The sequence below is a fragment of the Alosa alosa genome, chromosome 7 (genome assembly GCF_017589495.1).
Source record: "Alosa alosa isolate M-15738 ecotype Scorff River chromosome 7, AALO_Geno_1.1, whole genome shotgun sequence".
Lineage (NCBI taxonomy): Eukaryota > Metazoa > Chordata > Actinopteri > Clupeiformes > Clupeidae > Alosa > Alosa alosa.
In genome coordinates this window covers 20068186-20091427 of record NC_063195.1, presented here as the reverse complement: position 1 = coordinate 20091427, position 23242 = coordinate 20068186, and the positions used below count along the sequence as shown (strand labels likewise).

Here is a 23242-nt window from a genome sequence, read left to right as displayed (position 1 = left end):
GTAAAGTGCAATTTTGTAGGTTTGTTTCTGATCCTTAAAAAACAGACATTGGTTTGGCATAGTAAGTGTAACAGTTCATCAATTCAAGACAAAAAGGTGACTTGTCACTTGTACAGTGTCAATGGGTTCATCAACAGCATCTGTTATTTACAGTTCACAGAAAGCTTTCAGCCCCAATGAAGAGATTAAATAAATAGGAATTAAGAAACATTTTAGAAACTGCTAAGATCCGCCCCGTTCATTGCAATCAGTAAAGAATCGGGGAGTGTCTGCAGGCTCAGTGAGACAGAGGTTACTGTCATGCAGTTGGTTCTATGATTTCGATAACTGGTGCATGTAATTTTGTATGTTCCCACCTTGCTAAAATTGCAATATAGTGTATATAGTATAGTATATAGTGAAATTGGGTAAACTCCCTAAAAGAGGACTGAGTCAACCAGACGATGGGAAAATGGGACACAGAGTGGTGAATGCAGGTGATGAAGGTGGAGCTCATAAATCAAATATTCAATCACAGTGTAGCAGATGCCCTGCAATACTGCAATGAAGAGCTGCACCTTCCTCAGTTCCAGGGATGTGAGGAGACTATTCAGTTCATTCACAGTCTCCTTGAGCAAGGCAGTTGTTCTGGGGAGATATAAAATAAATAAATGAAAGGAATTTGTTGGGCAATCTTTTTCTTGTTAGCTAAACTATAAATGACATGAATAAACACTACACAATATACCACCCAGTCAAAGTGTTGGGCAAACACAGCAGTAGGCTAGTTCTCTACATAGGAAGCTACTTTAAATTGTGCCAATTACACATGACAAGAAAAGTGTAGCTTGTGTGGCTAAGCCACTTGATAAATAAAGAAGTTAAGCTATTGAAAAGTTACTTTATTCAGGAAATAGTGAAGCTACCAACACGCTTTTGCCCAATAGGCTACAGTCTGTGCCACTTGTGTAAAATTCGCCGGCCAAATCTAGTATGATTTATTTCTACAATAGCCTTTTTGTGTCAGTTGTAATCTAAGTAGGGATGGGCAAAGCGAGGCTTTATGAAACACTGAAACGTTCGAAGCAATTGTGCCGAATTGTTCCGAAGCTTTGAAACAATTCTGACACCTCAGAGCTGTTTAGGGTGAAACAAATCTGTCAAATGCTTCGTATTAGAGCTGCAGTCTTTAAAGTTCGTGGCTCGCTGTATTACCTGTGTTCAGTCTTTGTCAAAAGCTAAGCAGCATGCCCTTGGTCAAATACTGGATGGGAGACCACATGAAGTCACAATAAAGGGACTCTTATTGCTGCCACTATGTGTTCTCTAAATCACTTTCTTCTTATAAAAACTCTCGATTTTTGACCATTCTGAGAGTTTAGTTGAAATTGTATGATTAATGGTGAAGTAAGAAAACATAAACAGATACGATCTGAAACAATACCTTACAAATCAAACGGGGATTGAACCACATTTGAGCAGCCTGGGCTACCGTGCAAAAAACACCCTCACTACCACTACACCATCATGGTTGTTGCTTAAGAGAAAGCTACACTGTTAATTGAACGCGCGGGCACGCCTGCCAACACCGGTGAAATGCAATCATTTTACTCATTTTACTTTGATGTATTTATTAGGTTGGTCCAACATACAGTACCTCAGAATTATTGGCACCTCTGCTAAAGTTGATGCCAGTAGAAAAATGAGGAAATATCCAACTTATAGATAAGGACTCCTGGTTTGATGCTCAGATTTGATGCTCAGATGCTTGATTTGATGGTAATTTTGATACCATAGATTTAATAGAGACCCAGTCAGACCAATAGTATGAAAAATCAGGAACAGAGTTTATTTACAATGATGCACATCAAGGGAGAGACAGCATGACTTCACCTAAAGATCCACCAGCTGCTCTAACTAGACAAGGAAATAGTTAGGGTTTAAGTATCCTTCCAGGCTGACGGGAGATGGTGTTGGTCATCCCATCTCACGTGGACTACACTGAATCAGACCCTGATTAGTGGCAGCCTGGCAATCCGGAGCAGATAGACGCAGCCATACAGAACAGTGAAACACTGCAAAGTCATAATATTCCTGCTTATCTCTAAACACAGTCACACATAGATATACACAGGGACAGTACAGATATCATACAGTCATTACATAGAATCATACTTTTAGTATCAAAGTGACTCACTAATGAGAAATGTAGAACATTAAACCACATATTGGAATATTGGACATAATGCAGAACATTAAACCATATATTGGAATATTGGACATAATGTTCTATTCCACTTTCTCTCAGATTAGATTATATTAGATTAGATTAAACTTTATTGTCATTGTGCAGAGTACAACAATGAAATGCAGTTTGTGTCTAACCAGAAGAAAAGATATAGTGCAGTGTAGACAGTAGTATACAGTTATTTTCAGAAGGTGGTTTAGAGTAGTATAAATTAAATATAAGTATGTGCAGTGTATTAGCAGTAACCTTATAAGAGCAGAATAAATATGTCTGTAATATGAACAATGTATGATCATGTACAGATATGTGCAATGTAGTGGCAGTATACATTATAGTAGTAAGAACAATATAGATATATGCAGTGTATTAACAGAATATATTACAGAAAAACTGAATAAATATGGATATTTAGTATGAACCATATAAACAGATATGTACAGTATGTACAGCTATGTGCAGTGTGGTAACAGTACCATCGTAGTGCAGAAACAGTAACATTATAATAGTAGGCCTATTAAGAATAAGTGCCGGATGAAGAGCAGTAGAATAGTAATAGTAGAGCAGTAGCAGTAAACAAATAGACACTATGGATGATTGATGCTCATTGAGCTCAATGCAAATCAAACCAGCTATAATAGGCTAACTGAAATAAAACCATGCCAATCTGTATGGTGAAGGGTATGTGATGATGTGGAGCTATTTTCATTCCAAAGGCCAGGGGAACTTTATCAGGATGCATAGTATACTGGATCCAATAACTGGCCTTTAAAAATAAAACTCTACCTGTCTCTATGGGAATGTAACATAGGGGTGCCAATACTTATGACCCTATTTTAATGAAGAAAATTTAGTTATTTATGATACATTAATCATTCACAAAGAAAATTGGTGTCCTTATAGGTTAAATATTTCCTATTTCTTTTACTTAAGGCATTAAGATCAATTTCCAAAAGATTTACATTCCTCTTTATAGTCAACTTTAGCAGAGGTGTCAATAATTATGAGGTACTGTATGTTGGACCAACCTAATAAATACATCAAAGTAAAATGAGTGATTGCATACAGTAGGCATGGTAGGCTACATGACCGCAGGCCTGGCATCCCCTAAGGCCTAGGCTACCTCAAAACTGCTTTTGCCACCTTACAGTAGTTCCCAGGTGGTCCCGAGTTAGTGGATGCCTAATTATGCTGGGTGCAAAATCATCGGATGCTCCTCTCAGACTAACCTCTTTGTGAACAAAAGTTATTTAAAGTGTTTTCTGCATAAGACATGTCCTTTTTAACCATCTCTTCTATATCCCTCGCAACACTTCCCAAGGCCGCCATATCTAACAGGTATTTTTTACCAAGTTAGCCTAAGACTATGATGCGAGCTTCTAGGGCCTCCTCTAGCGAATAGGCTTCATTGAATAATGATCGTCGAAATTTAAGACTAATTTCGGTATTTGTATTTTGATGTTTTGAAACCGATTAGGAAAACGGAAAACGACTTGATTCTCGTTTTTCGATTTTGTATTTTAAAACGGAAATCAAATAATCCTTCGTTTGATGTTTTGTTAATTTTCATTTCCGAAACGGAAATCGATTGGCCAGAAGATCCACTGACCGTTTGCGATGGTCCGTCGATTTGAGCAGGAACATGCTGCACAGTACTGGCATCTTGTGTCTTCTGCTGCAACGCAACGAGTAGTATGACCGGTCCAAGATGGCGGCCGCATTTCTCGTTTCCAGCAGCCAATGCAGCGTCTATGTATATTATGCCTATGGTTCCCACATTACCTCCTGGGACGACAGAGTTGGAAGAACTTGGGGTAAGGTTGACATTTTGTAACGTAACGTTTGTAACAGGCGGAAAATGAACTTATTTGTCATGTCCAGAGAATGTCTAATAAGGGGAGAACTGCCACTCTCGGAAAACTTCCGGTTTCTGAACTGGTTGCAGTTCCTTCTGTGGTTCCACATGAGGGCGCTCGTCCACGAGTGCATAATGCATGGAGGTCTATGGAGCTGTACCCCTCAAAATCCACTTTATTCGGGATATAATTTTTTTTCAAGTAATTTGAGTATTGTATTCGAAAGGGGAGGCAAAGAAAATACACTTGGTTGAAGTCACTTAATTGTTCTTAAAAGCCTTTCAAATGTGTCAATGACGTCATTCATTAGCACAATGCTAGCGTGTTATGTGCAACAACGACCCAACCTGTAAGAAATCAAAAGGACATAAGTACTCGTTCATTCAACTTTTGACCTATAACCCATGTTGAAGTTATACAAACTACAATCAAATCTGAGATTTGTCAACGACAATCAGGTGAAAGAGACAATTTTAGCCGTCTAGCTCCATTGACTCCCATTCATTCTGCACTCATGGCGATCGCCCCCAGTGGAACTCTGGTGGAACTGCATCCAAAATTCGGTACAATGGGACTTAATACGGAGTGGCAAGGCTCTCCGTAGACGGGCTCTGGTCATGTCCATAACCTGTCATGTTCACATCATAAGCCTAAACCTAGCCTACATGAATAATTTGGCTACATGATTTTGTAAGTTTACTATTTTTTTGGCTGTGGAACTTTCATGATGAAAGCCTACGTGAATCATTACGTTATCATTCACATCGTGCAAGTTCCAAGACATTTTAGCATTAGCCATGGTTGAACGTGACAATAATTTGGATAGCGTAGTAGCCTACGATACCGCGACTGCATAAGACAGAAAGAATACAAACTCTATATCCGTTTCCAGCGGAGTAATACCGTACCTCACAGCACATCCAATACAAGTTAATGGAGTTGGACAAAAACTACGATAAAACCTATTGGAAAGAATCTTTTGCAGCGATTTTTGTGTGAGCATATCAGTGAACACCCTTGACCACTCGGTGAGTTTCACGTCTTTGTAAACGAAAGTTTAATGCGTTTTAGGAAGGATTGTTCCAGTGCATCTATGCAGCGTTGTGGAGGAGGGGGGGGGGCGCTACCACAGAAACCGAAAATTCTCAGGACAGCAGCATGTGTCCAAATTTCAATCTTAAACGTTCTATTTAATCATAAACTATCTGAAAACAGGGCTTTAAGTGTAAAATACCGAACTTGTCCTTTAAATCAAAAAATCAATCAAATGAGGTAGATAATATTTTGATGTCAGTTTTACAGGCTTTGTGAGATTCACCCATTTTGTAGCAACACTACTAAGAAAGAACTACAACAACGTAAATTTTAACCATTTAATTAAATAACTATATACAAACAATACAACTGTTGAAAGACTATAAAACAAGGAAACTATAGCTCCTCCTGAGCGTCCTCCACTTCTTGGTGCCCGCAGTACTGGCCGTCTGGAGCTGGGTATTTCTGGCGGATAGCCTGCACGACACAAGCAGGTAACACGACACAACGCCCTCTGCCCAATCTCTCTCCTTGCAGGACCCACTCAAGAAAGTGGCTGTAGGCTGTTAGGCGAAATTGTCTAGACAAAACATTGAGCACAAAGTGAGTTATGGTATTTAAGCCTAGCGTGCCACAGTAGCTAACATAAATGCAAGCTATTTGTGCAATGAACATGCCACGTTAGCGTGTTAGCAAGAGTACTCCTTGACATAGTAACAAAGAAAACAAACTTACTTTACAGAAAGACGTCCATTTGGCCCTGTAGGCTTTGGATGTCGTTTCCAGTTGACCTTAGGTATTCTAAAGTAGGTCTCCAGGACGCCACTATCCATATGGGGTGCGAAACTCGGTGATCAACAACACACACGTCCGTGTCATCCTCCGATTCCGTGATTTCCTCCAGTGGAAATTGGCACCGCTGGAATTCTCGGCAGCAGACAGACTCTTGTTCTGTGTCCATTGGCGCACAGTTAGAGCACAGGCACCACCAATCCGCACCAGCTCGAGCCATTGCAGCTCCTCGTCCGCGGCAGGCAGGTCGTCTGCCTCGGCTGTTGTGGCAGCAGCTTCAGCCACCTCCTGTTCCTCCATAGCCCTCAGCTGCTCGCCGCTATATTGTGGCTCATAAAGATAGCCACGAACATCCGTTTCTACATAACTTCTTCAAAATCCCAATCCTCCATATTGCATCCGTCTGCGTATTCGGTAGGGCCTACCTTCGGCCATGTTTTCTGCAGGTCTCCGCCAGTGACGTCACTGATCTGTGTTAGGTCTGTTAGCGCATTAGGTCCAACCCCCTTTGGGCGGGGTTGAAAGGGTGGGAACTAGCGCTTGTAGTCTCAACATTGCGTCATTGTGGGAGGAAGTGTAAAGAGGTGAATACGGATTTCTCGTCTCAGGGGGAAATGAGAGAATGTTGCATAACCATTCAAAAGTATGACTAGGTTTCTAACAATGCAAAGCTTAATGCAAATGGATGGAAAGGTCTATCGCGATGGCGGGTTAACGTCACTTCTGTTGACATTCAAACAAAACAGAGAGCTAGCTCGCTACTCCCTCCACCTTCACCAGTGCAATTGAAACTCTCCTGAACGCGCATCTCGTCGGTTATTGGTTGGAACACTTTATTTTGCGTTTGAGTGGTTGGCAACACTTGTTGATAGCAATTGATCACTGATCTCAGAGCCTAGGCCAGGGCTATTCAATTAGTTTGTAATGGGGGCCAGTTCATGAAAAGCATCACAACTGAGGGGACGGAGAAATGCGGCTTGAAATTTGAGTAATCACATTACAGCTGTAGATAGGCTACAATGAAGTACAACAGCAGCTATATGGGTGTTCAAATGTTGTATTTTGTGCATGCATCCCAACATCTTCAACTGGTTGTTGATGGCTAATATGGAATGAAATCTGTGATAAGATAACAGTAATGGAATCTGTGCTTTGCACAGTAACTGCTAGGTTCAAGATTTCCAGTGAGTACAAACAGGATAGAACACTGTAGCTCTTCTGACGTATAGGCCTACTTGTTACATTTGACGTTCCCATCATTTAAATGAGATGACCGTGACCTCTAGATTTTTTTTAGCAGTGGGGGCAGGCCAGTCATAATAGCCTAATAATAATAATAATAATAATAATAATAATAATAATAATAATAACACGGGGGTCCGGGGGTGTCTCCCCCGGGTTTTTTTTTTCTTTTCTGGTTGCTAATCACACTATTTTAACAAGTTTTGAGAGGGACAGGCCCATCTTTTTTTCTGACGTACGTCACGTTACCCCATGCATTATACCAAATATCACTGCTTGAATGAAAAACATAGCCTACTGAACATGGGCATAGTTCACGATGACAATGAAAACGTTTAGCCTACTTGGTTTCTGACAGAAATTACGTTTTGAAACACAACCACGGCCTTTATTTGGTGAACGGAGGTGCAAAGCATCTCCTTCACTTTCTTTGGTTATTATATAGTCTACGATTCGCTTTAAGCACAAAACATTTTGCCGTCGCCACATTTACAAACGCAATTTACCTTCGTTAGGCTATCGGTGATACTTTTTTGCTTCGAATCGCAATTGAGTGCGCATTTAACATGCCACATGATTTCCAAGAGTGCGCATTTAATGTGACATGCCACATGATTTCCAAGAGGCCTTTAGACAGGCTCATTTCTGACTTCACTAGACTATTATTGCATTATGTTGTAAGACGTGAAGAAATGAAGGACAACGGCAATAGCCAAGGCGACGCACAAATTCATCATTCACTAAATGGACACAGAGAGACTCCAAGTTTTTCTTTCGCTAGATGCAAGAGTGATGCAAGAGTGCAGAACAGCTCATGCACTGCTAGAGCTTACTTTTTTTTTTTTAAAGGGCCAGTACAAATGACCTTGCGGGCCGGACTCGGCCGGGCCGCCAATTGAAGAGCCCTGGCCTAGGCTGTCTACAGAGATGTGTTTTTTTGATGGCCTGCTTATGGGATGGGCAGCTAGCGAATCGTTAGGAAAGATTAGATGAATGTGATCATTTATGTTTGGGCCTGCAATCGCTGATACAACCTTTATTGTATTTTGATAAATGCTCTTAATAATATATACGCATATAAATAATAACATTAGCGGAATGGATGTCAGGTGTAAACATAGTAAAAGGGAATGCATTTTAAAACAAGTGTGTACAGTATGTGGAGGCTTCAGTTGCAGTTCCTCTGGAGACTATGTCTTGTCTGCAGCAAAATCCGACATCAGGTTCTCCTGTGTCTCCTGCTAAATCAAAAATTAGGGCCTTCTCTCATAGAGTCCGTGTCTCCTGCTAAATTAGGGCCTTCTCTCATAGAGTCCGTGTCTCCTGCTAAATCAAAAATTAGGGCCTTCTCTCATAGAGTCCGTGTCTCCTGCTAAATTAGGGCCTTCTCTCATAGAGTCCGTGTCTCCTGCTAAATTAGGGCCTTCTCTCATAGAGTCCGTGTCTCCTGCTAAATTAGGGCCTTCTCTCATAGAGTCCGTGTCTCCTGCTAAATTAGGGCCTTCTCTCATAGAGTCCGTGTCTCCTGCTAAATCACTTGTGTCTCCAGTATAGTCTGTGGTGTCCACACCTCCAATATTCGACAGATGCATGTCTGAGTGTTGTTTCTTTGTGTTTGATTGACATTTTCTACAAAAATAGCAGAAATGTAGCTACCATGAGGATTGAGGAATCATTTGATTTCCTCTACAAAGCTATATTTATGAAATAAAATAAAGCACATTGTTTAAAGCACAGGGTCTTAAAGCTCCAGAAAGATGAGCTGAGCACTATCTGTCATCTTCATTCATGCTTTACCCTGATCAAAGTTTAAATGAATCTAGATACCCTTCATGACTAAACACCACAAATAAGAAAATTTCCTTTAACATATTAAAAAACTTACTTGTGTACACACCAAATGGAGATGGCTGAAACAATAAAAATCACTGGTATCACTGTTTCCAAGATGATTGGGATGTTTGGTGTGCTTAAACTGCCGTCATCCACAACCTCATACCGCAAACTTGGGCCAAAGACCTGCTGCATCTCTGCCAGAACATTCTCCTCATCATCCAGTAGTTTACTGCAGGAAAAACACACACACACACACACACACACACACACACACACAGAAACACACAGGTGCATGCATGTTAAAGTGACCAGCAGATAGCTCTACTTATACTGTAGGTTCTACATAGCTTCTACACCAACTAATGTCCTAATGTGTAGCAATGGTAAATAAATTCTTACGTTTGAACGGTCTCTTTTGGTATGACATTGGTTCCATTGATTTCCGTGGCTATAAAACTGACGTAGGTCCTTGGAGTGTTCTTTCTCTGGAGTGTGTGGATCTCTATGGTGCGACTCAGGGCCAACCCTCCCCTGCTGCTGCTCACACTGATGATGTTCACAGACCAGCCGAGGGCCCTCTCTAGAGCTCTGAGAGAGAGAGAGAGAATATATGAGGGTAAGTGTGTGTTAGAGAGAGACATAGCTCTACACGCCTACCAAATTTGGTGTGTGGTGACCACCAGACTCAGTGACATAAGGGGGTGCTAAGGAATCCCTGGGCCGCACTCGGGACCAAGCCACTGTCCCTTACTAACAGGTGTGACGACTGATCTATGTGCCCATGGCAACCACCTCAAAAAAGGCAAAACTATTTGTAGACTGTAATAATAATTGTGGGCCCTTGCAATAATAATAACTAGATGTACCGCAGAGCGGTACAAAATATGACCGCCGCCCAGTCCAGCACATTTTTTCCACAAAAAGAAATCACGCTGAAAGGCCTATATGATTCTAACTGTCTCACTAAATTGCATTATCCACACTCAATTCTCACTGGTATCTGCTAGACAACAAGTACCAAAACATGATTAGTTCATAGATTTCACATGAAAAATTCATTTTATACAACCCCACCTCCATCTTGCCTGTTCATAATTCTGAGAAATTCTTGATTGTTTGTGTTATGTTTATGTTATGTGTGTGTGTGTGTGTATGTGTGTGTGCGTGCTTGTGTGTGTGCCTGCGTATGTGCCTGTGCATGCAAGCGTACATATGTCTACTGTGTGAGTATGTGTTATACGTATGATTACTGTGAATGTATGTGTGTGTGTGTGTGTGTGTGTATCTGTTTGTGCACATGTGTGCACATGAAATGGGTTAACATGACCCCTGGAGGCAAACATACGGAAAACGGTCATCCTAGGCCCTACAGTTCTCAAGATATTCACAGAGAACTGTGTCTGCCCTACCCTCCTTTCGGGGGGTCCAGTCCAGCGGGGGGGGGGGCTACAGATCAAAACGAAAAACGACGGTTCCATGCTATCCATGTGGGGTTACATGCCCACCAAGTTTTGTGTACCCCGGTCTTTCAGTGTCCCAGGAATCCTTGTTGGTGTACGTCACTAAATGTACACATAAATTATTTTATTGTAAGGCCCCCCCATGAATGAAAATACACAAAACTTGGCATGCATTCGGAGGGTGTCATAATGATCCTACACTTTTATTTTCGTGCAGTTTTGACCTTGTCAGCCAGAGATATTGTGATGAAAACACCTAATTTTTTGCTTTTTAATTTTTAACTAGGTGGCACTATACATGAAATAAGTGGTACTGGGATGGGTTGACATGCCCCCTTAAGACCAACATACATAAAAAAGGTGGACCTCCTAGGCCCCACGGTTCGAGAGATATTCACAGAAAACTGTCTCCGGCCACATACAGGCCAGTTGGTGTATAGTAACATAAATTAATTTATTGTGTGGCCCCCATCAAAAGCGAATTCCACAAAACTTGGCGTGCATACAGAGGGTGTCATAATGATCCTACACTTCCATTTTCGCGGTTGTTTGACTATGTTAAATCACAGATACCTGCGATGACAACACCTCATTTTTACTTTTTGTGTTTAACTAGGTGGTACTTTACATGAAATGAATGGTTATGGAATGGGTTGATCAACATACAAAAAAAGGTCCTCCTAAACCCTACGGTTCTCAAGATATTCACAGAGAACTGTGTCTGCCCTACCCTCCTTTTCGGGGGTCCAGTCCAGCGGGGGGCTACAGATCAAAAAACGAAAACAACGGTTCCATGCTATCCATGTGGGGTTACATGCCCACCAAGTTTTGTGTACCCCGGTCTTTCAGTGTCCCAGGAATCCTTGTTGGTGTACGTCACTAAATGTACACATAAATTATTTTATTGTAAGGCCCCCCCATGAATGAAAATACACAAAACTTGGCATGCATTCGAGGGTGTCATAATGATCCTACACTTTTATTTTTCGCGGCAGTTTTGACCTTGTCAGCCAGAGATATTGTGATGAAAACACCTAATTTTTTGCTTTTTAATTTTTTAACTAGGTGGCACTATACATGAAATAAGTGGTACTGGGATGGGTTGACATGCCCCCTTAAGACCAACATACATAAAAAAGGTGGACCTCCTAGGCCCTACGGTTCTCGAGATATTCACAGAAAACTGTCTCCGGCCACATACAGGCCAGTTGGTGTATAGTAACATAAATTAATTTATTGTGTGGCCCCCCATCAAACGGAATTCCACAAAACTTGGCGTGCATACAGAGGGTGTCATAATGATCCTACACTTCCATTTTCGTGCAGTTTTGACTATGTTAAATCACAGATACCTGCGATGACAACACCTCATTTTTACTTTTTTGTGTTTAACTAGGTGGTACTTTACATGAAATGAATGGTTATGGAATGGGTTGATCAACATAAAACAAAAAAAAGGTCCTCCTAAACCCTACGGTTCTCGAGATATTCACAGAAAACTGTGTCTGCCCCACCCTCCTTTCGGGGGGTCCAGTCCAGCGGGGGGGCTACAGATCAAAATGAAAAACAATGGTTCCATGCTATCCATGTGGGGTTACATGCCCACCAAGTTTCGTATACCCCGGTCTTTCAGTGTCCCGGGAATCCTTGACGGAAATTTGGGCATGCGAAAAAGAAAGAAAAAAAAATCTGACTAAACCTATATGACCGCTTCGCTGCGCGGCGGTCATAATAATACTCTCCACGCTTGGCCAGAATCAAATTGGAACAAACCCCACAAGCATTACAGTTGTTTACATCCAGTAATGGCCGTGACTCACTCCTTCATCTCGAGGGATTTGTTCTGCACAGTGCCAATCTTCTGGTTCAGAGAAATCACCACAACATCTCTGCTTTCCCATATCATCACCTGTGGATTTAATGGCATACAGCCAGTCAGATTTACAATAGTATGAATGTGACTTCTGACATTGACCACGTTTTAATTCTCTTGTTACAAATTGGTTTATATTATATAATATTAACTGATGTTGACATAATCTGATTGGGTCTTAACAATTTGGTAGAGAATCATTTTAATATTTACAATCTTTTAATTATGTATTATCAATAAACCTCTAATTCCTCTGTCAATTTTGGCCAGTTCTGACAAAGACCACATTATTATTCTCTTGTTACGCAATTGTTTCTATTATATAGAATGAACTGGTTGCTCTTTGATCTTTTTAGTCCTATGTCCATTTTTTGTAGTTCCTCCTACCTTGACTGTCGTTGTGTCATTGAGGCCATGTGGGTCTGATGCCATCACCTGCAGAGAAACATTCTCTATCTGACCAGCAGCAGACACTACATACACCTGTCCACTAGATGGCTCCACAGCAAACGTTGCGCTGGACTCTGTGGCCTGACATGAGAGATGTATTGGAAGGAGGGTTGATAGATGTATGCAGTTAAATGGATTGTGCACATTACAGCAACAGTTTGAATGTATGACATTATCATAATTATTACACGGCTCTTAATGCTGCAGAATGCTCCATTCACGTTTCTCAGCAAAAGCCACAATGAAACAGTAACAAATAAATGTAAAGAGTCATATTGTGGAGTTCAATTTTTCGTTCTGGCAAGTAGCCATGTAATTAGCGGGATAATGTCCAGAACACCAGTCATTATCGGCTGGCGCGTCGGGGTCCTGTTCACCTTGTCGGTAGGCCTACTTATTTTCTGTTATTACACGGCTCTTCACAAGGCAAGTAAAACGCTCCATTGACTTGAATGGGATTTCCCAAAGTTCTAGCGGTCATTATTTCTTAGGAAAGGACCTCTGAAAAAAATAATGACCGCTGTCAATGGCAACGGAGTTTGTGCTTCAAATTCAGGTCTTTCATATCACTACGCAAGGACTGGAACTTCATTCAAAAGTGAAAGCAGACGGTTGATCAGCTGTGTTCTAAAGAATGTTTGATTCAAGTTCAGCGTGTGTTGTTGCAAACTATTTGTTTCTCAGGAAATGCCACGATGAACGGTAACAAATAGGCTAGGCTATGTAGGCTAAAGTCATATTGTGGGGAGTTTATTTCGTTTTGGCAAGTAGCCGTGTAATAAGCGGGATAATGTATAGAACGCCGGTCATTATTGGGCAAATATGTCCCTTCAGGGCGGAACTAGACCCCTCCACTGCGCGTCGGGGTCCTGTTCGTCCTGTCGGGACTTATTTTCCCAATAATGACCGGCGTTCTATACATTATCCCTTACATATCGTTCACTTAGAATTATAAGGTTCTATTTTTGTCAAAATTGAATTATTGACATATTCTTATTGAGGTTGGGTGAGGTGTTTCTTGAAGTTATTGCTTCACTTATTAATTTAGCTCTATGAAATTCTACAACTTTGAAGCTCAATATCACAGAACCTTATCATTCCAAGGGGGTGATATGTCTTATTTCATTATTATCCATATCATAATTATTATTGTGAATCCTAATAATGTACCTTTAAAATGAGGGATTAAAATATCAAGTAACGTTTGAACATTAGACTCACCAGAAGGCTGTAGGTTATACGGTTGTTGATTGGACTGGCATCTGCATCCACTGCTTTCACTTGGACCACAACCTCACCCTCAGATAAAGTCTGGAAAAGAAAGAAGACAACACATGGATATATGAACTCCACTTACTGTAGTGGAATACGGTATAAAATATTTATGCTATTTAATTTCTTACCCCTGCTATATTTGCAATGTACTCCGCTTTTTCAAAGATTGGAGCATTGTCATTCAGATCTCTGATCCGTACTATTCGACCATTTGTCACCTTAACAACAAATATGTGAAAAGATGTGTCATAAACATGCGTACAGTTTTTCTCAGTCACTTTGGTGTATTTTTTTCTCAAATTATAATTAACATTTGCACAACAGTTTAAATTCTCAAAACAATTACAGCAAACTGCAACGCACAGTGGATTTACAGCATTGGCCATATGAAAATATGACCAATAAACAGTAAAACACTCCTTAGTCAGAGCTGTGCACCACTGTACATCTTTCAATACATCCTGACATATATTTACATATGCTAGACAGAATAAGTTATGACAGCTAGTTCAACACATTTGCATGTAATGACACAAGCGATGAAATAAAGCCAATTTGTTTTATGGAGTAGGACTATTCAGCAATTTCAACAAAAAAAACAGCAGACATTTGTACAAAATCAGCTGCATGGATGTACAAAATCAGTTGTATGAATGTACACAGTGAGGTGTGTGTGCTCACTGTGTGCTCTGTGAGTTCACTAATTCACAGATGGGATAAATGCAGAGACCAAATTCCGGTAACACTCCATAATAAGGTGCCATAATCAGGGGCGTCGCTAGCTATTAGAAACATTTGGGGCTAGAGCCTAGAACTTAAAGACCTTTTTGTCCGGGGGTTCGGGGGTTTCTCCCCCGAGAGATTTTGAAAATCGGGCTGATGAACATGCAATTTTAACCTACTTTGAGAATGAAAAGGAAGGCCAATTGTAATGACTCACGTCACGGCATTCTGAATATTTTGATGTTTAAAGACCGTGTAAGGAGAACGTCTCTTCTGCCAAAGTGCACCACATACAACACCCAAAATATGACATTAAAATAGCCTGTAGAATAAACATCGTCATGCACCTCTGTCAAGTGCACAGGTGTGAGCGTTGGTCTCGGGATAAACATTTGGACGTCATCCCCTTCAATTAATGGGCTATGGGTGCCTTGAAAGCAATGCATTTGGGTTGTGTAGGCTATCACGAACTTTTGCCCAAAGAAAAAGTTCCATTCTGTCAAAATCAAGCCCAACATGCATTGCTTGGAAGCCCCCTCAAACGAGGTCAGGTTTACCATATTTACTGCGCATGTGAGTCAATAGTAAATCACGATATATTGAAACTGAGCTGATCGAAATGTCCTCCTGGGTTGCGGGAGATGACACACTGTGAGTTTCCACTTCTTGTCCCTGCTCTGCCCTTTTTTTTCTCTAAAGAAACTTCTAATATCCATTTGTCCTTCTGTACACTTATTTCGCTAAGGCTAGTTAGTAGAAGCACGAAACAGCAATGCGTAATAGCGTAGAGGAGAATTGAAATTGCAACATTTTGCAACAAATGATTCTAAACCTGCCCAGATCACGTCAGATTTTCTTGCGCTGCTGTTAATGCACACAATGGACACAACACAAAAGTATCTAGCTTTTCTGATTAGCTTTGTGGAGAATTTATGGAATTTATGGTTTATGCTATATGGTCTTGTGGGGTGTATAAAGCACACCTCTTCTTCCACTTCATCCTTATTGGATACCTTTGTGGTTGGCTGTCCTGTAATTGGTGACCCTGTCTAGTGTTTGAAAGTAGTGTACTCTTTGCCTTTGGAAGTACTATTTGGTTGCTGCTTGAATTTGGTGAAATTTAGGTGTAACAGAGTTAGAAATATAGTTTAGTGTTTGTATGTGATTTTCGCCGTAATTAAGCAGCTTTTTTGAGATTGGTGTTTTGGAGCCCCCTTTGGAGATGCTGCGTTTTGTCCTTGCATTGTTGCCATAGCTGATCAGAAGCGGTATGCTTTGCATTGGGTAGGTTGACTGTATAAAGCACTCTCCACTTTGTTACAGTTTTGGTCTCAGTCCCTTCACTGTTTGACTAATAGTTATATATTACTAATACTTATTAAGGGTCCCCATATAGTTATATAACCAACTTTATTATTATAAGGGTCCCCATACTGATAGTTATATATTACTAATATATTAATTAAGCTCAACCAACTTTATTATAAGGGGCCCCACGCTTATAGCTATATACTACTAATATATTAATTAAGCTTAACCAACTTTATTGCAAGCGTTTCTGGCGCCGACAAGAGTGGCGGCATGTCAAGGTAGCTCCGTGTTTTTTTTTCTTGAATTTCCCCTTGGGGATCAATAAAGTATCTATCTGTCTATCTATTGTAAGGGTCCTATGGGGAGTGGTTCATATTGGGATAGGCAGAAGCACAGTTTAATATCAATTAGTTAAATAATAATAAGTCATTAACTTTTTTATTAACACATAGTTTGTAAATAAACATTTAACATTTAAATGATGTAATAACTGTTAATTAGTGCCAAAAATACATTTAGTTAACTATTAACACATATTAATACAATATGAGTTAATAGATTTGCTAAAACATTAACATACAGATTTTATGCAAACAACAATTATTTAATTGACGATGAAAAACCTATTAACTTGTGCCAAATAGATATGTTAGTAACAATTAACAAATATTAACAAAGGGTTAGGTAATTACTAGTTTGCTATTTATTATGGCACCTTTATTATGGAGTGTTACCCAAATTCCTTAAGTTTACTTGGCCAAGAAACCTGATTTACACATTTACACTATATTAGCATTACTATTTGCTCAAGATGGTGAGAAACAGCTTTAATGATGTGCACAAGTAAGATGATATGGAGTTCCAATAAACAGTTTTTTCAAATTTAAATTCTGATCTGAGAATTGTGCCAAGCAACTGAGATTGTGATGTGATGTGATGTGATGTGCTTTTTGTCCTGTAACTTACCCCAGTGGATGCACAGGTGATGGAGTAGGATAAGATACCTCCTGTCTAACATGGTGAAGGCAGATACATTAATAAATGCATCACAATTTCATTGAAAATGAAGATGAAACTTAAAATGACAATGAGGATTATTGCTTGGTTAAATTCAGAATTATAGTATGCTGGACATTATGTTATTTTCAGTCAGCCTCTGTAGAAAATAAATAGTGAGTGATTGATGACTACAAACTAAAATATGGTGGACTTTCGAAACACCTTCATAAAAAAAATTGAATGTATTGCCTTACTTCTGTTAATGCCTCTGCATCCAGTGGAGTCTTTGTTTTCACTGTAGCATTTGTTATGGAGACGACATAGACAAACTCCAGAAACTGTTCACACTGTGGACACTGTGTAAAGTCCGGTGTTAGCTCCGTCCCACTTGGAATGCTGATAATACTGTCTATGTCCCCTGTGATACAGAACATAAAAAACATAATTGATGAATTAATCAAATAAAATTAATGACTGTTTGTAAACAGGCACAGTCCTGGCAGGTAGTTTGCAAGACATATTTTGAGTTCTTTGGCTGATATTTGCTAATTTTGTAGTGACACTGAATATTATTGTTTTTGTACCTTTTCAAGAGTAAATAAAAACTCATGTGTACAATTTAATCCTTACAAAGATACCAATATTGGATTACATTATACATACATATTGGACTGTGAGGAAAATCACAAGGCGGAGATTTAGGATTGTGGGTGAAGTAGTGGAGTAGTTATGAGAGCTGAGGGATTGACTGTGGGTTGTTTTTTTTAGACTCACAATATCAATTTGTGTAACAGTGTAATGAACCAAAGATGCAAATACATGGTCTTAGGAGCATGAGGTGAAAACTTGTACCTTAACAACAAGTTCAAGCTATATTTTAATCTCAAATGTCAGATATCATAAACAAATAGAGCAGTGGTCCCCAAACTACGGGCCGGATACGGCCCGTCACCTCATTTTGGGTGGCCCCCCAAAATATGTCCGTGGTATATAGGATCTGCCCCGCATGGGAGTACGACATCGTCAAACTATAACCTCCGTAATTTCCCCCATTCATTCTCTATGGCGAGTCTTAACAGTACACATGTAATACTCCTTTTGTCCACTGGTGGTTGTTTTGGTGCTGTTTCGCGTTTGCCATCGAAAACGGAATGAAATGAAGGCCTACTTGCAAACAATGTAAGAGGCCTATGCTGACTGCATCAGTGCTCAATATTCTAAAAGTTTATCAATTAATTGCTAATAACTAACTAACTTCTATTCAAGTCATATTTCTGGGACTTTCTGGGATAATTATTTCTATTTTTTATTCACTCGTTCAAATGTTCATACAAATTCACAATTCACAAAGTTCTCATCAGGTGAGTGAAAGTGGTCATTTCAGATGTTTTTTCCAGCACTTCATAAAACTCATAGTTTGAGAACTTTAAATTATTTGTAGGATATTGCTTGTTTACAACTTGAGCTGTGTATGCAAAGACACAGAGTGCAGAGTTCACACATTTTGAATATTTCATTTGAGCTACATTTTACACTGATATGGCATGATGTCAACATAAACACAGCTGACAATGGTATTAAATTGCAGTAGCCTATGATTAAATGTAATGGAATGTTAAACTAAGGTAGACTGCTGCTGTTCACAGCACTAAGCTATTTATGGTTACTGATATACTCTCGAGTTTCTGGCCCTCGCTTAGAGCCAGGCATAGTGAGCTGGCCCTCGAAAGAAAAAGTTTGGGGACCACTGAAATAGAGGGACATTTACAGTAATAGTAACATTCTATCACTCACTCATTCTCTCACACGCTCTCTCTCTCTCTCTCTCTCTCTCTCTCCACTCACACACACACACACACACACACACACACACATTTTATACAATAATTAGCATAATTACAAATACCACATAAAACAGATGTTTCAAATGATTGGAGCTGACCTGCATATTTTTCATCTACTTCCCCCAGAGACACAGTTGTCCCTGTTGTGCAGTCTATAGTGGTTTCTGTAAATTAAAAGGATGAAAAATAACAGTATTATCATATCAGCATTGCATAGGTATCAACATGTCCATCCATCTATCTTGATGTTTCCCAGCTGTTGGCTTTTATGACCCCACTGGTTGCTTCATTAATGTATTTATTAACACATTTTGAACACTTTTGTATAATTTTCCTTGTAAAATACTGTACAATCTATTGTCAACATTAAACATGCACGTGTAACGGATGCCAGCTAGCTTAGCTGTGCTTGTGGAACGTTGGTAAACCTCACTCCCCGACGCCTCAAGAGTACTGATGGCATGCGAGCCAGTAGCCTGGGCTATTGGCTCAATTGTTAGCGCGCTTGCCTCCCGATCCGTGGTGCTGCTGTTCGTGGGTTCGAGTCCGGGCGTGTGCAGGGCTGAATCGCGCAGGTTCAACACAACGCAGGTTACATTAGTGCCGTGACCCGGATTGGGAGTGAGGTTTAGGGGGGTGATTCCAGCTAGCTTAGCTGTGCTTGTGGAACGTTGGTAAACCTCACTCCCCGACGCCTCAAGAGTGTTGCTGGCATGCGAGCCAGTAGCCTGGGCTATTGGCTCAATTGTTAGCGCGCTTGCCTCCCGATCCGAGGTACTGCTGTTCGCGGGTTCGAGTCCGGGCGTGTGCAGGGCTGAATCGCGCAGGTTCAACACAACGCAGGTTACACACACCTATTAGGATAAAAATATTTAGCCCCAATAAGTTTCAGGTGTTTAATTAGATCATTATTTTAGCACAATATCAGAGACTAATTTGTAATTTTGTCATTTTTGCAATTTGTAACTATGAACAGGACTCAACAGGCTTCACACTCTTGCAAAACTGTGCACACGGTGTCTACTATTCACATTATTTTATCAATTGTGTCCAATGCAGAAGGAGGGGAAGGACAAGGTCTCAGTGATTCTACTCGCTGTTGAAAAAAACAGCTAGAAACCAGCTTATGCTGGTAGCTGGTTTTAGCTGGATTTAGCTGGTCTTTGCTGGTTTTCTTCCAGCTCTTGCTGGATCTTTGCTGGTGTAGCTGATTGGGCCACCACCTGGATATGCCGGCATAACCATCTGATGAAGCTGGTCATGCTGGTGTGACCAGCCTGTCGTGTGGGACACAGCTGGCTCAAGATGGTCATGCTGGTGACCAGCCTGTCAAGCTTGACATTGTTGGTGTAAGATGGTCGTGCTGGTTTGCTAGAATGACCAACATAATAAGCTGGCATGTCCAGTTAAACCAGCAGTGTAGACAAGCAACATCAGCTAAAATGACCAGCTTGAGGTGGTACGACAAGCAAAACCAGCTGAATTACCATCGTAAGCTGGGTAAACTGGCTGAAGGTATGTTTTTGCAAGAGTTTTGCTGGTCTAGCAGGTCAACCATCATAGGGTGATCAAACAAGCTGGTTAACAAGCTGGTCAACCAGCAAACCACCTTAAGCTGGTCAGGCTGTTTTTTTTTTTCAGAAGGGCTTCTATTGTTGTTTGGACCCCAACTGATTTGTACTGAAAGAGTGAATGCATATAAATGGTGTTAAAATTAACACTGTGGGTGTTAATCTGACACAGACAAATTTGCTTTATATATTTGAATTCCTGTGGTTTTGAGTGTCAGATGTGCCCTGCACACAAAGAAAGCAAAAGCCATATGTATTTCCGTTTATACTTTCAGTGTGTAGTTGGTTTGTGTGCTTATTCACATGATGGTTGTGTGAACTGTTTTTCACACAAAAACACCAAACAAATTTTGGATAGTTTTACGAGAATTGTGTAGCCTGCCTGAATTTACCATGCTCACAAAATTTGACTTTCAGTCGGGGAAATTCGGTCTGGAGTCACTCCATTGAGAATCCTCTATGCCTGAAACAGAGCGGTTCAATCCAATAACATTTTCTGGGCGGGCTTTACTGTATAAGATGATTGACAGATGAGAAACAGTGCCGAGTCATTCATGTCAGTGTTTGAGTTTGTTTACAACAAAAAATATGTTGCTAGATAAGTTTAGATTTCATTATTGCATTAGTTGACAGCACAATACAGAAAAATGCAATAAGGTAGGCCTATTTGTCGAGAAGAAGTATGATTTTTGCTGTTCGTCGCTTCTGATTGGTTAGGTCTATCCAGTTGCAGAGGTATTTTCCCCACTGCATCGGTTGAAACATGGCATGCCCATCCAAATGGACTAACACCAGACTCAAACTCAGAATAGAATTGAGTCCACCTACGTCTAACTAAGAATTGTGTGCTTTTGCAAAATATTTGTTTTGCTAGTTTGCTGTATATGATTTTGTGATGCAAAAATTGTCAATGCCTATACGCTATCAAAACAAACTGCAAGTATGAGTGACAGACACACAGATTAGCTAGAAAATGCATCTCCGCTTCTTGCTCTCTGTACTCACCCACTGGAAGACTGTGAATGAAGTCTGTGAACCACCAGGCCGAGAGGATCACAATCCAAACATACGGAGAAGTCCTCATATTGTCGCTGAGTTACCGCTCACAGCATTTGAAATAGCCTAAAGGACACATGGTGTCTCACGAGACAATTCTGGTTCAAAAGAAATACAGTCTAGTTAAAATATCAGATCATTAGAGGATATCTTTCTTATTCACTTTTTAAACCCTATTCTATCGTGAGCACTGCTCCACCGAAGAAGAAGGAACTGTACACACTCCCATGACTTTGGGAGCAAAGTTCAAAGAGCATTTGTGTCTTTATAGCCTGTTCGTAATATACTAACGGTGCAAAGTCATACACATGCACTGCATCAACTAAATTAATGATTAATCAGAAATCATCATCAGACACTACAGATGGGGGAAAAACCTCACAATGAATTTAATAAGTCAAGCCAAGTCAACTTTATTTAGCCTACAGCTTAGCGCATTTCATAGAGGTCATTCAATGTGCTTTACATAACAAAAGCAAACAGGAATAGCTAATAAAAGCATAGAGGGGCAATAGAAATATAATAGTAATAATAATAAGAGATGCAATAGATATGACTGGTTCAACAATTTATTAATTTCTGATTAGAGGCATTACGTGAGTGAGGATATCCTGCAAGGCTGGCACAACTAATGTAAACTCAGCCGCTTCACCATTAGTGACTGCTCCTCGTGTGATATACTTTAGCATTGCATTGACCAACATTCCAGTCATTCAAAGTGAGAAATTCACAAAGAGCTATTTGATAATTATCAAGTGATAAAATAGATAAGAGCAGAATGAGTATGATTTTCAGATTGGTACCACTTGGCTGCGGAGACTTGCAACTGAAGGGTGGTCGGATCAATCCTGACTAGTAGGAACAATACTGTATGGGTGGGGGGAGTGATTGAACCATCTTCAGGTACTGAAGATCACAGTATCCACTTGAAGGCAGAGGACAAAACTGTGCAGAGCAAAACATCTGCATTTCCCTTGGGTATTTTGTAGCTGGTGATCACTTTGTGTATTAGCCTACACTGAATTGTCCAACATGAACATTCTATTCATTGAAATTAAGAGAGCAGCAAATTCATAACATCACATTGAAATGAGAACATTGAGTAAATAAATAGGGCTAAGCAACTCTCCGTTGGCTTGTGAGCTCCAGAAATCGAAACTTAATTAGGCCAATGAAATCGTGTAGAGTTGTTAGGCGGGCTTAAAATAATAATTGATGGCAGAGTTGCAACGGTTTGGCTTGAATTCCCTGCTACTTGAAAACAAAGAAGATGGATGTTGCTGTTGGCGAACAGTGTGACACGAGTTAAGCTTTTTTTAAGTTGGCAAAAGTTTGAACTAGCCAACAAGCTCTGCTGGTGGGAAAACGCATGGGACTCATAGCGCTGTCCTATTGCGTGCAGAGGGAATTTGAAAGACAACCGATTATCCCGCCCCTCGGACTGAGCACTGCGAACGGTGAGTGCCCAGACCCTACATTTTAATGTGGGTCTGGCTCGTCAGGCTAGTATATTGTGGTGATAGTAGCATACATATGAGCATATGATATTTTTTAATTTGTGATGAGTGGCATGGAGTTTGTGCACCTGATATTTACTGAAACACATATGTGACTTTTGGCTACAAGTGCAAAATCTATTGCCAGATGTGTCAGGAACTTTGCACCTAATAGCTTCATAGAATAGTCTGTATTCTG

At 40.3% G+C, this 23242-nt stretch overlaps 2 protein-coding genes and 1 long non-coding RNA gene across 6 annotated transcripts in view; all 3 read right to left on the bottom strand.

Annotated features, from left to right (window-relative positions):
* LOC125298155 (histone H3-like) overlaps positions 1–23242 on the bottom strand; it is a 781614-nt gene that overhangs the window by 143766 nt on the left and 614606 nt on the right. The window lies entirely within an intron of this gene.
* Positions 601–22728, bottom strand: LOC125298126 (protocadherin gamma-B4-like). Of its 4 annotated transcripts, XM_048248823.1 has the most exons (12): positions 21497–22728; positions 19019–19084; positions 17331–17494; positions 17044–17088; positions 14172–14261; positions 13990–14079; positions 12706–12849; positions 12266–12354; positions 9385–9573; positions 9035–9214; positions 8675–8778; positions 7338–8635 (listed from the first exon to the last, which is right to left on the bottom strand). In XM_048248823.1, exons 1-12 carry the CDS (start codon positions 21573–21575, stop codon positions 8481–8483), a joined length of 1395 nt encoding a protein of 464 aa, XP_048104780.1. In that variant the 5' UTR covers positions 21576–22728; the 3' UTR covers positions 7338–8480. The 4 variants fall into 4 exon arrangements, with proteins under 4 accessions (XP_048104783.1, XP_048104780.1, XP_048104779.1 ...); XM_048248826.1 differs by lacking the exons at positions 7338–8635; positions 8675–8778 and adding an exon at positions 601–627 and having other exon boundaries at positions 9047–9214; XM_048248822.1 differs by having other exon boundaries at positions 7338–8778.
* LOC125298185 lies at positions 5440–6693 on the bottom strand. The gene is made up of 2 exons (XR_007194169.1): positions 5851–6693; positions 5440–5695 (listed from the first exon to the last, which is right to left on the bottom strand). It is a non-coding gene; the product is annotated as an uncharacterized LOC125298185 (long non-coding RNA).

Coding starts and splice junctions, on each gene's coding strand:
- LOC125298126 (XM_048248822.1), bottom strand. CDS start 21,575: ATGAGGACTTCTCCGTATGTTTGGATTGTGATCCTCTCGGCCTGGTGG. Junction 14,262..17,043: donor TCACCTGTGCATCCACTGGG/GTAAGTTACAGG, acceptor TTTGTTGTTAAG/GTGACAAATGGTCGAATAGT. Junction 9,215..9,384: donor CCAAAAGAGACCGTTCAAAC/GTAAGAATTTAT, acceptor TTTTTCCTGCAG/TAAACTACTGGATGATGAGG.